The 13,731-nt window shown below is 42.2% G+C and overlaps 1 protein-coding gene across 1 annotated transcript in view; it reads right to left on the bottom strand.

The window, feature by feature from the left end:
- LOC121092583 overlaps positions 1 to 13,731 on the bottom strand; it is a 67,106-nt gene that overhangs the window by 34,767 nt on the left and 18,608 nt on the right. Inside the window, exons 6-8 of the mRNA XM_040603818.1 lie at positions 12,822 to 12,947; positions 8,304 to 8,435; positions 5,262 to 5,393 (exon numbers count right to left, since the gene is read on the bottom strand). Coding sequence (XP_040459752.1) covers positions 5,262 to 5,393; positions 8,304 to 8,435; positions 12,822 to 12,947 — 390 coding nt within the window. The remainder of the gene's footprint in view (positions 1 to 5,261; positions 5,394 to 8,303; positions 8,436 to 12,821; positions 12,948 to 13,731) is intronic.

Consider the following 13,731-nt stretch of genomic DNA (forward strand, 5'->3'; position numbering starts at 1 on the left):
CAGGATAGCCATCTTTAATAAGTGTTTTAGACTTACTCCTTCAAGCTAAAGGACCTGTCTGTGTGGGTGTGAGCAGTCCTGAACACCAAACAAAAAGCCAATCTGACAGAAAAAATCCATCAGTGATTCCAAAAGCTATAATGAGATATATGCTATTTGCTAGAATTAAACTAAAAAATTAGATACATATGATGATATATAATGCAGTGAGCCCAGAGGAGGGCCAGAAAGATTCTCAGAGGGCTGGAGCCCCTCTCCTGGGAAGCCGGGCTGGGAGAGCTGGGGCTGTTCAGCCTGGAGAAGAGCAGGCTCCGGGGGGGCCTTAGAGCAGCTCCCAGCGCCTGAAGGGGCCGGCAGGAAAGCTGGGGGGGGGGCTTCTTACAGGGGCACGTGTGACAGGGCACGGGGGTGGCTTTGAGCGCAGAGAGGGCAGATGCAGGTCAGATATCAGGAAGAACCTCTCCCCGTGAGGGCGGCGAGGCGGTGGGCCAGGCTGCCCAGAGCAGCTGTGGGTGCCCCATCCCTGGCAGTGCTCCAGGCCAGGCTGGATGGGGCTGGGAGCAGCCTGGGCTGGGGGGGGATCCCTGCCTGGGGCAGGGGGGCTTGAACTAGATGACCTTTAAGGTCCCTTCCAACCCAGACCATTCTGTGATTCTGTTCTATAATGGCAGGTACATAGGCCGGGTGTAGACAGACACCTATTCCAAATACCAGTTCTTTATCAAAGTTTGTCTCTAGAAGAGATCCAAGAGACCTGATTGGAGCAGATATTTTTCTGTGAATATTTTTCTGTTTCTTCTGATAGCATTTACATCATACTGTCTGATGTATTAAAGTGCTTTGACAGACTCCTTGGGACAGCAAACAAAAAGAATACGTATCTAAATCCCATCACCATCCCTATTCCAATCTGTGCCTTAATGTCAACATTAAATAGGGAAAATATACATACACAGCCTTGAAACTGTGGTGTCTGGGCAGCTTGACGTTATGGCGGACACGACATGGATCTCAGGATGCATGCCTTCCTCTCTGTTTCTTGCTGTGATGAAGCACTAATGAATGAAACCCCTTATCTTTTGGATTATTAATCTACATGCAAGAACGCAGACCTGATCCTTCAAAAAAAGTCAGCATCTTATTGTTTTAAGATGCAATATGACCACGCTGAAGCCTTCCCTGCATTCAGCTCATCCGACCCTTTAGAAACAGGTGAGGTCTCACGGTGCCGGGGTGGCCCAGGACTGGGGTCAGCTACAGCCTCTCCCAGGCTCACCTTTCCTATGGGAAAAATGGGGTGTCACTCAGTGACAGCAGGGGAAGCCCCATCTCATGCCTTTCCCCTAGCCAGGCTGAGAAATGGGGACACTGCACATCCTCTTACACCACTCAGCCATGAAACCGGTGCAGGGCTTTGAATAATTAACAGCAACGGCTAGCCTCGCCTGCTTACAGAAGTCATCAAGAGAGATTAGCTAGAAGCAAGTACTGATGCTCTTAAACTTCTTAAGTCTACAGCTGGCCTTGTTTTTCCCCCCTCCCCATTTCATTTAGCACCAAATCCTCCAGGTGCTTATGGGGCAGAGCCAACATGAGCTGTAACGGGGGCTCATCCCCACTCCCACTGCAGAGCCAGGTCCTTCCAGGTTGGCAGTAACCCCCAGCTCGATGGGATCAAGCTCAAGTCCCCACAGCTTTGCTTGTCATGTCATAAAAAGGGCATGGGAGCAGCGGTCCGTCATGCTAAATCATCTTAGCACCTCCATTACCCTACATGGACTTACAGTGCTGAGAGCACATTTGTATTTTCCTCCTGCTACTTTGGATTTATACAAAAAATGCCCCAATTTCCATTTATTTGTGACAGAATATTGCCTGTCTTCTTGTTTTATCTTTTCAGTTTAAGAAAAAAAACATAGGACATGATCGCCACTAACGAGATGGCACATTCTATATAACTTTTCCCACTGTGTTGTTTTATATACCAGCTTTCACATCCCTAACCTTCGTCTTTCCAACCTCCTTTTAAATGAAAGGATCCTCTTGTCACTGTGAAGTTCCTATCATCTACACTGGTTTGCATGTTAAAGTTTCAGCATCGGTTATTCTGCTTAATGACTCCTATACCCCTGTTAATACTGTTTTATCTGGCTCTAATATTTTAAGGTCTTGTCTAATATTAATGCTAAATGCTAATATCAAAGATTTGCTACTAATATTTTAAGCTCTAGCTGCTCGTATACTAATGTTTGGGGAGGTGCTTGGGAGTTCATTGTATTGGAAAGGCTGCTGAGTAAATTTTAATGTCCTTTATGACTATTGCATAGAAATCTAGGCAAAATACATGGAATATAGGAGGAGATTTTAGTGATTTATTTATGGAATATCCTGCCAGCAACGAGCTCAGAATGAGGTTGAATATGTATGTGTGTGTGGGCACGTGAGTGTGTGTGTCTCTGCATCTCACCGATAAACCAGAGAGAAAAGCAGCCACCATGCGAGCAGAGGTGGGGGACACATGCCACCTCTCCTCCATCGGGTTATAGTGACTGCTGTCACCCAGGGTGACACCACAGGGACAGGAGATGGCTGCCACCCCCAGGTGCCAACCCCCAACCCTGAGTTACAGTTCCTCCAGTATTGCTATTTGCCCACTTAGAGTATCCAGCTACAACCAGTCAAGTTTATCTCGTGGCAATATAACATCCTAAAAATTTACAGGGGACTAGAAAAAAACCCAAACCAAACCACAAACCAACCACCAAAGCCCTATCTTAACATCAGTTTATTAGCACAAACCTCCACCACATGCAGAGGGAGACTAGAATCTGCTCCTTCTCTGAAGAACAACCTCTCCACTAAAAATAAAATATAGTGCAGCATTTATTTCACCACAGTTTAAGAGTTAATGAAAGATTTGCACCTGTACAGCTGTTGCAGACTGAAACTAGCTTGTGGAGCGAATGTGTTTTCTGGTTGAGACAGTTGTAAATGCCTTGAGTAAAAACACTGAAGACTGCTAATGGATAGGTTTATTTTAAAGCATGCCATCTGCTATCAATCATAGAGAAGTATAGGAAGCAAGTTTGGCTGTGCTCCCTCCTTGTGAGCCTGATAAAGATAGGGCTGTGGTACTCTGGAACATTTAGTACTCAAGAGAATAAAACATCAAACCTACTCAGCAGCTCCACTAACAATAATAAAAATGCCTCTGCCTAAAGGTGACATTCTGAATTTACGATTATTTGTGTCTATAAAGTGTATTCTTTGGCTCCTGACTCATTCTGACTGTCTCACTACAAGAACAATACATTAAGCCTGCCTGAAGTAAATGGAAATCCTATCCTTTTATTAAACCAGCAGCCAGTACCTGAGATGTTCTAATGCCCTGTAGGACCCAAAGAAGGTTTTCTGCTCTAAGTGTTAATTCTTTTGCTAGGATTAAAGTCAACTGCAGAGAAAATGATTATTTTGTGCACTCAAAACTAAGCCCTTCTGCAGGTAAATGTAGTCTTAAAAGAAGAAGAATAAAAACAAGAAAACCCAAGGCAGATTCTGAATATGTAAATGATCACAAAGCAAAGGCTACAAAAGTTGCAATTCACCCTGATAGCTCATATTTTATGCTACTTAGCATTTGAGACAGGAAAAGCTTATGCTGTAAGAACCTGCCTAGGAAAACCATGCACAAAACGCCCGAAAGGTGTGTGCCAATCTTCCTTCCTAGCAGTGAACTTCACATGTGCTTAGATTCTCCAGAAGCAAATCCAGGGATTTTTTTATTTAATTTTTTTTCTCTCTCTCCTCTTTTCCTACACTGCATTTTCCTCAGAAGAGACAGTTGGAAGCCGCAGAGCTACTTCCCCGAGACACACGAGCATTTGGTTAACTTCAGAGGTATGAATCATTCCCCTGGCTTACGCCACATCCCTCATCTCTCATTTGCCCTCTGGTACCCTGCCGATCAGGGGCTCTTGAGCCTGCCTGCTTAAAAATAATTAAATATATAATGCTACCTGGCAAATTCACTAGATATAAAAAACAGCGATGAAGCACTCCATATCCGATAACATTAGGCTCCTATCTGCAGCTTAACAAAATTCCCCTGCAAGTCTGCTGCTGATGGAAAGCATTGCTGAGGAAGCTTGGGGAAAACCCACCTGGTGATCAAGATCATGAGCCTAATTAAAGTTAGTAGAGAAATTAAAAGTGGGCAAAAATTGGAACAGCAGTGTGTGTGTGGGGGGGGGGGAAGTAAGCACTAGGAAGAGAAGGAAGATAAAAAGCAATGGGAAAAGTGAGCTTTCCTTTGAAGTCTGTTCTGGAAAGTGACAGCTTTGTCTTTCTTTGCCCCCCACACCCTAAATGCTTTACGCAGTGGTCCATAGGTCCAAGCAGAAAAACAGAAAGCAGAGGGTTATGCATATGAGGTTCACAATATTAAATCAAGGCTGCTTCTGCTCTGTATTCATTCTTTTGGTCCTCAAGAGCTTAACCGTCTCTAAAGTCTGTGGTCAAATGACCACTGATTTCAAACTGCAAGTTCAATCTGGTGACCAAAAGAACTGAGAAATAAGTTTCTCTGTAAGGATCAAAATTAGTGGATGTTTGAAATCAGTAAGAAGAAAGATTACCAAAAAATTAGGAGACTATGGAGACAAAGGAAAACTACATAGGTATAGAAGGTTGTCCTAAGGAGAGATGAATCAGCTCTGAGTGGGCTGGGAGCAGTCTGCATGGTCACTTGGCTGCAGACACACAGAAAGAATGTAGGGATATAGGAAAACAAAACTCAAGTAAGAGAAAAACCTGAAAAGAGGCAGTTATCGAGACTTCCATGCTCAGCAACACCTGGGAAATAACTCCCTGGAGGTAGTCCTTACCCTCTAGGTGAGAATTTCCAGGCACCCTTTCTGCTCAAGAGCAACACCCCATCTCATAAGGAAAGAAATAACTGTCTCTTTATTACTGAGCTCTGTACCAAACCCAGTTACGTGCTTCAGGAAGAGGGACAGCAAGTCACGTAACAGCACATCATAATACTGAGATCTCAGACCAGTCATGACCATTACAACCTCCAGGAGAAAAAAAAAAAAAAAAGTTCATCAAAATTTTATTCATCAAAAATCAGAATAGCATTGAATCTTTCGCAAAGAGGTACCTGTTTCCCAAAAAAATGTCATTGGCTGGATATTTTTATTTTAAGTCTGAAATGAGGCTTTTGGATAACAGGACAGAAGAGAACATCAATTCTGACTCACCCGTAGCCTGATGGTCACACATCTGGGGCTGGCAGGAGGTCCAGGTTCCAATCCCATCTTTGAAGTGCCCACATTGAAGATGGCGTCCAGCAAGGAAGATGCTCTCCATAGCCTTGCTCCATAACACTTCGACTTTGCAGGCAAAAAAAAAAAAAAAAAAAAAAAAAAATCCCAAGGTTTTATTTTCTCTCTCCTGAGAAACGGAAACAAATTAAAAGACTTGAAATTTTTTCATGACACAGACTTCTTGTTTCTGGCCAGCCCTAACCACCAAACTGCCCAGAGGTTCAAAGGCATGTTGTTCCTACCAGAGCTGATATTGTGAACTCTCCAACTTTTGCATGAATTTAACAGGTTCTTTTTAGATTTGGTCTGTAATACACACAGTACATTTTCATATGAAAGCTTGCAAACTCGGAGCAGCTTGCTCACCAGAGTTCAAGTCCCTGGCACACAGTCCATTGCAGCTCTAATGAAAAAGCACAATGATTAGGCCTGTGTTGCTAAGATTAGACATTAGTGGCCATATCAAGAAGAGAAATACCTGCAGATTAGCACAGCAATTTGCTGCTCTAAATCTGAACCTTCTAATCTCTCTTTTTTTTAAAGTAAGTAGCAGCCCATGAATATGGGAAAAGAATTAAAACTACATTTACTAAGTGATTTCTAAAATACTGCAGCATGTGTTTTAGAAAACTGACAAGTCATTAAAATATAGTTAATAAACATTATTCAGAACTCATTGCCTTAAAAAATTGCCTTAAAAACTCATGCCTTTAAAATCACAGACATTCACTGATTCAGTCAGCACGCTGCCGCAAGACTAACTCCGACTGGTGCTCATGCCCTGTTTAATAAAGTATATGATGGCCAGCTCAGAGTTTACCTTGTATTTGTGTTTTCCAACTGCAAAACTATTTCAGAAATATTTGCAGAAGTCTTTAAAACTTTGCATCCTGGCAAGTGAGGGCATGCACAGAAATTGCTGTGCAGTGGCGCGTGGGAGGAGGGAGAGCCACGCTTCCACCAGCAGGTTACTGAGAAGCATCTCCTCCCATACGGGGCAGCTTACTAAAACCAGACACAGCACAGCCCACAGAAGCATCACTTGAATTCAAATGTTTTGAAAGTGAATTGCAGTTTGGTTGGGCCTAAACACGCTCTGAGCAGCAAACGCACCAGATCCAGCCGAGCGGCCAGTTTGGCCAAGCACTCACCTCCAGCCTAACAAATGCGCATCCTGTGCTGACTGATGCTACCAGCTAAAGGCATCCTAAACCTGAGTCAAAAGAAGAGTTTGTTGTATCAGCCTTCCTGGTAAAATGAACTGTGTTTTTCAGATGTGTTGGCACATGCCAAGTAAAACTGATTGACACGTTATGAAAGGCTGAAGTTAGAAAATAGTGAGGGTAAAAGCTGGGGACCACTACTGCTTGGCTCTGTGAGATTACTGAAGACGCCAGAGTAGTGGGGCTCTCACTGAGCCAATACTCCTGCAATAGGAGACTAGAAACAAAGGTACAAAACATGAAAAGGTTCAAGGGAAAGCAAGGGGTGGAAGCAAAAATAAAATAGGGAAAAAAAAGGTAGCACTAATTCTCAGTGACCAATTCCAAAGAACCTGAAACCATGAACCATTTTTAATCAAACCAAGGAGAGAACCATCATGCATGACTTTCACCGATGACAGCTTTTCCAAATTTATTATGTGACTATCAAGAAATTTCCCCTTTTAGAAGCTCTGTCTTGAGCCAACTGGAGCTGACTGCTTTTCCTAAGCATACTTTATGCAACCACGATCAGCTCAGATACTGAGGGTGAAGCAAACTCGTGCAAAGCTCCCAAGTCTGAACGGTTGCCAGTGACCAGCAGCCACCAGGTGAGCCTGTCCTCACTGTGCAGAGGGTGGCAACCTACTCCTGTTGCTGATTTAACATTGGGGAAGGATTTGGTGAGACTATTGCTGTTTTGAGAAGGGGATGGCTGGACTCTCTTTGTATTAAAATCCCTTCACTGTCATGTTTTTTCTCTATCCTAGTATGTACACTGCAGTTCAAAAATATGACTTGAAAGGGCTGAAACTGAGAAGGGAGTCAACGTATTTGAAAAATTAAAACATTACTATTCATAGCTGACTTAGTAATGTAGTTAAAAGAAAAAAATGATGGCTTAATCAAAATTGTGTCCATCTAACAAGCTAAGATAAACATTTGCGAATGCTTTTCATGACCATTTTTAACCACTTGTAGGAATTAATGGGCAGCTTTCCTTTGTTCCTTTTTTTTTTTTTTTAATAAACTATTTGATAGTCAGAGATGTCTGTAACCTGATGGATGGCTTTGATTTATGACATCTGTCAGACATCAGAATTCTGGATTTGAAAGCTGAACCACGAGGGAGACCCAGATACTCAACTGGCTGTATTTTTCAACCTTTTAAAGTGATTAGGAGTTCAAAGTCTTTCATTCATTCCCCTTTCATACTGTTACTTATATAGGAGAAAGAATAACACTTTGCACAGACCTAAGATCATTTGAATGATACCAGCAAGTTTATACTCGAAGGTTCTTATGAAACATGCATAATTAAACCCCCTTTTACCTGCTTTGAGCCAGGATGCCATATTTTGGTGCCACAGGTGTGCCAAGCTCCAAGAAACCCCATAAACCTGCCCATCTTCTCCTTTCAGGACAGTGGTCGCCACCACTGTGGCTTGGGCACATTTGCTGCACAGGGCTAAGCAGAGCAAAGCAAAGCAGAGGAAAGCATGTAGCCAGCTCCTGCGCAATGCACTGTGTTAAACGTATTAACTGAGCAGTGCTGACACGAGGTGAAGCTGTAGAGGAGCATATGCAACGAGAAAGTGCAACGAGCAGGTTCCCTGTTTCCAGGGCAAGCACTGCCAACATCAGCAGAGCAGCCCCAGGAAGGGGAGCGAAGCAGGGAAAGGAGTTGCCAGTGGGGAACAGCCCCCACACCTCCCTGGCAGCTGCGCAAGTCAGGGATGCTTTAGCAGGAGACTCTGAGATACATGGTACGCACATGAGGATACTGGGTCAGTCAGGGCCTCCCTGGAGCAGCCTGGTTGGGGGCGAGTCCTCCGGCGGCACATCTTGAAGCAACAAGGATTATTTTTGAGGCTGCAACTGCTCTGAAGTCTGCAAGGAAAATAACCTGTTTAAAAATAATTTTAAAATCTTTGAGAAACTCATAAGTGTGGATCAAGCTCTTGTTTACCTTAGCCCAGTGGCGAAGGAAAACTGCTGTCAGAAATACAAGTATTTAAACAGTCTATAACAGCAAGGAAGCAAATGACTACTTTTGCCAGTGACCGAGGAGAGCTCAGCTGCTCTCTGCAAGCCAGAGGGATTTGCATCCAGCCCAGAGCTGGAAACACTCTCTGGAGCAGAAATCCCTCTCCTCAGCCTCCCCAGTGCCTGTCGCATCAGGCATGGATGAAACCTCGAAGCTCCCGATCACGCGACTCTGTTCCCATCTGGATTGCTGCCGCCTGGTCCCACACGGCGGGTGGCAGGAGGAGGACCCACTCGGCACGGGGCTGAACCACCATCCTCCGTCTTCTTCTGCGCCACCGCTTCCAGCAGTTGAAAACGAGCCATGAGTGCATAAATATGTGAAAATATTTATCGCCCACTCCTAGCCATGTTGAAAAGAAACCTGTTGTGGTTAAATGACTCGGTCAGTTCTTTAGGGATTTTCCGAAGTTTCCTATAAAAAGAAATCTGTGGGAAACGAATGGTTGCATAATCACTAACACATGCCAATTCATATAAGCCTATTATCTTTTATGGCATTTTGTACTCTATTGTCCTTACTCTGGTGAATTGCTGTCTTACAATTCTTTTCCCTATTAAATTATTTACACATTTTGCTCTCTCCGACCCTTTTGCATCAGTGAGATACTTAGCATCCACATTAGGAAAGAAGGCAAAGACAAAGGGTCCCTTCTCCTCTTCTGACATCATGTTTTTCCCACCTTCACAGGCTTATCCAAACAACAGTCTCAGTCTCCTTGAGAATGGGAAGGACCTTTTCAAGTGAGAAGAGGCAATAATATTAGCTGTGTCTTGATGCCACAAAAGGTACCTTTTTTCTTAAAAAAAATGCATTTTTAGAGAGGGCTTGCCAAGGTCCCTGATAAGAAATGTCCCACATTCATAATTTTAAAATTACATATTCTCTTGAAAATGCTGAAAGTTGCCTACAGGTCATCAAAGCGATTCTTAGAAATAAACCCCAAGTGTCTTGGAAGTCTTAATTACACTGTATTTCAATTGGATTTAGGTTACTAAAACACAGACTTTAATAGGAACTTCAGACCTTTAAAAACCTTCTGGTTTTAGCTTTTAGGAGCCTGACACTGCCTGAAAGCCAACCAGGACTTCACCTTTAGAATCACGTTTTCAGTGGCGTTTTTCAGTTTTACATTCTTCCCAAGAACAACTAGCTAATAAATTTATGAATCATGGCTAAGCAGTCACTTTTCCAAAAGATGTGGCGTCCAACATTGTTGCAGTTTTTAATAAGTAAAAGAAAAGCGGAGAAGACCTGTGTGTCTACATAATATATATAAGCCTTTATATATATATATATATATAAAAAATATAAATAATGTAAGCCTTCCCCCCCCAAAAAAAAAAAAAACTATAACCTTTTTTTTTCTCTAAAATTACCTAGATACTGAGAGCAGTTATCATTAACTGCTACTAACCACAGAGCTGTAGGACCAGGGAAGAGCCCAAATTAGCTGCAGCAATCTTTAGATTAAACTGAGAGGTAACCCCCTATAAGCATAATATGTGAGAGAGGACACTGCACAGCAAAAATGGGTCCTAGGGATGCGCAGGCAGGGAATAAATGAGCTATAGGTTCACAGCACAGCTACTAGTCCTAAATACATGGTAAAATAGCTGTCCTCTGGCTATACCACTTTCATTTCTGCACGGCAGACAAGTCCAGTTCTTCAGAGCAGATTTATGTGACTTTTTCCCAGAAATGCTACAGGAAAACAGGAGGGCTGGGGAGAGACCTCATGTCTCCTGGACATCTCAGTTCTCCACCTCCCATGTACTGCCCATGCCAAGGGGTTCAGACACTTCTGCAGGGCAGTTTCATCTTTGGAAAAGCAGCAGATCTGAAAGGGTAGCCTAGAGGTAAGTTTGGAGGTCAGTGGAGATCAGACCTGGGGATGCCAAAGACGAGGAAGCAAGCCAGCAATGATCAATTACTGAATGAAAGTGCAGACAGGAGACATTTCTGTTGTTACACAACATCCTCCCAAACATGTAAACCCTTGGTATTCATGCAGGGACTCAAACAATTGCAACCAAAATCAACTGCAGCTTTGACCTCTTTTGCCATTCTTGAGGTATTAATGTCTTAGATTCCATTTCCCTCTGAACAAGGAGGCAACGGCCAGCAGCTCCCCAATTTATCTGACACATTTTAGAAGGCCTGCCAGCCCCAGCAAGTCAACATGAGCTCCTCTTCATTTACCTCCGACTCCCAGCAAGCAAGAGCAGAAAAGCTCTCTATCAAGGGCAGAAACATGCCAGGCCAACAAACAAGTCCCTGCAAACCATGTCAACCTTCCAGAAAAAGATTCTTTCCATTGTCAACATGAGCTGGCTTTTACAGACAAAGATACCCATTTCAGTTCTCCTGTGATATTCCACTTATTTTAGGTGTTTTCTTTAATGTGCATTTTTCTGAACCTAGATTGAGTTTTCTTTTAATTACAAATAATTTCTAAAACTACTTGCCAGCATTCACACCCTGCAAACATTTGCTTGTTGTCAAGGGCTTCTGAGGACCTCTAGCACCTGTCATCTTCTGCCAACATCAACCTTTCCATACGGGTCTCCAGAAAAGAATACGGAGAGCTGTAAAACACACTCATCTTAAATCATGGTTTCTCTGATGTGCGTCAGGAGTTCAGAGAGGAGGTTCCATTCCCTTTTGTTCCTCCTCCCGTGTCTGTATCTTCCTTTCTTGATTCTCCCTTCAAAAACAGATTAACTCTTATTTCTACCAGTCTTGCAAGATCTACTTTGGTTCTACCTCTTCCCGTTAGCTAGGAGACCAAACTATTCAGTCCACTGGTAACATTTTAAAGCATTATATCAGCCTATATAATTTTATCATCATTGTGTTATTTTCACTAAAAAAAAAATGTAACTGATCAGACACCTAATGCTACTTAAGTGTGAATAGATATTTTTGTGGTTGAATAATAACATCTGTTTTGTTTTTCCAGCCACAAAAGTGCTTTTAATCTGGCCTTCCTTTATTTGAACTTTTCACATCTGCTCAGGCCTGCTTCCCATAAACTAAATACCAGATCTTTCACAATGTAGGAAATTTACCTGCACCAGTTGTTGTCCTAGCTCCAAAGATTTCTTTATAGGAGCCAGATAAAAATGTCAGAAGACTAATAAATATAGTCTTAGTGCACTGTATATTTATTAAATGTTACTATTTATTTTCTCAGTCCCAAATGGTTGGTATTCACAGATCTAATCCCGCAAAACTTATTTTCATGAATGAACTCATTAACTTATATTGAATAAAGTATGTTATAGGATGGTGCCCCATATTTCACACAGAATTTAGAGGTAAACTTGTACAATACATTACAGCATCAGTACAAATTCAATCAATCAGAAATTATAGGGATGGGCCGATGCACTGTGCTTTCAGCAGATAAAAAAAAAGCCATAAGGGGGATTTCATACAGCATTTTCAGGGTTACCTCCAAAGGCTTGGTAGTGGATTATGAATTTTGACTTACTCTGATCTCTTCAGAGGTGAGCAAAGTCAGGAAGGAGAACAATCCTCTCAAAAAAGCTTTCCCCACCCACCCACCCTTTTTTTTTTTTTTTTTTTTTTTTTTTTTGGCATTTGGTTTCTAATTGTAGCTCAGATCCTAAAAATAGATATGTTTAGGGTTTGGTTTGTTGTTGTTTTTTTTTTTTTAAAGACAGAAAATTAAAGTGAGGGGTATGAAACTTCAACTAAAACAAAACAGGCTGAAGGGTTTTGCTGCTGACATCACCAGGATGGGAAATGCATCCCGGGTATCAAGCAAACGTTAAGGATCATTCTTTAAACTCAAAGCTAAACTACAGAAGAATTTTGCAAAAAAACGCCCTCTCATCAGCCTCTTCATAATATCTTCATCTATTCAGCATTTCTTTCCACTGTTAGAAAGATATATCTGGAGAACTCCTACGTCCCTGGGCCCCATGCAGCTGAGGCTGTGTCTGCAGTAAAACTGCAACATTAGGCTGCTTTTCTTAGGGAGATAACTCAGCAGATAGCTCTTCAAAGCAAAGGGGAGCACTGTTTGCAGAGCAGCCGAGAAGACAGGTTTTCCCAATCTCGGGGTGCCAGGAGCACTTCTTTTCAAAGTCTCCTACCTCTGCAAGAGTGAGGCAACAAGGTTTCATCCTTTTATTTTGTTTTGAATCTTCAACAAAACTTAGGCTCTGTGATTTGGCAATCTCATTAAACATAGATTTATCAAGTGAAAACACTCACCAGCACCAGTTTTAAATAGATGTGAGGTGGGAAAGTACAGCAAGGACCACAGTGGCTTTGCAAAGACTCGGAGAAAAAAAGCAGAATCTACGCGCTGCCCTTGATTTACACCTTGATTTTTTCCATCTGCAAAAAGAAATGGAACTGCGTCACGATGGAACAGTTGTGAGAATCACAAAGAACTTAACAAGTCAGAAATGGATTAAAAAGCACTTTATGGCTTGTTAAAGAAATCCCCCTGTTCCTCAGAAGCATTTTTAGCATCTTATTAGTGGTATTTGATCTGACTAACATATTGACTAGTCATTTGAATAGGAGATGAATCCTTTTTGATGGACCACAAAGGGAGTATAAATTCAAATGAGGCACTTCTCCAAATTTTTATTTTAGTATAACCCCAAACAGCCAATAACTTCTGTAAAGGTTTTTTCTGTGCCCCACAGAAGACAATCCTAATGATCTTTTAAATCACGTATCTCTTTCTTCTTTGAAAGCAACTGTTGCATTCGTATTTAACTCAAATAATTGTGAGTTGAAAGTTCTCTTTTTACCTGCTTTCTGAAATACCGGGTACCTATTTGGCCTAAGGAAATACTCCAAGTCAGTACCTTCTTCATCTTTTTCTTAACCCATCCATCATCAAACCAGTACGCTGCCATCAGTTGAATTCACTGTCAATATCTTTCTCGCACCAAGTAGTTCAGAATTTGACAAACGAAAAATAAGAGGCATATCAGAGAAATATACGAAAAGCCTGGGTGCTTTCAGTTGAGCTCTGACCTGAAACGCTTTCTATCCGTTCAATCTGGACTGTTTAAGACTAGTTTCAGTGTCACCAGTACGGACACTGCTACAGAGTCCATGGGCTGACCCACAATTATCTTCTGCTTGGCAAAAGCCAGGAAACTTG

This window comes from Falco naumanni, chromosome 8 (genome assembly GCF_017639655.2).
Source record: "Falco naumanni isolate bFalNau1 chromosome 8, bFalNau1.pat, whole genome shotgun sequence".
Lineage (NCBI taxonomy): Eukaryota > Metazoa > Chordata > Aves > Falconiformes > Falconidae > Falco > Falco naumanni.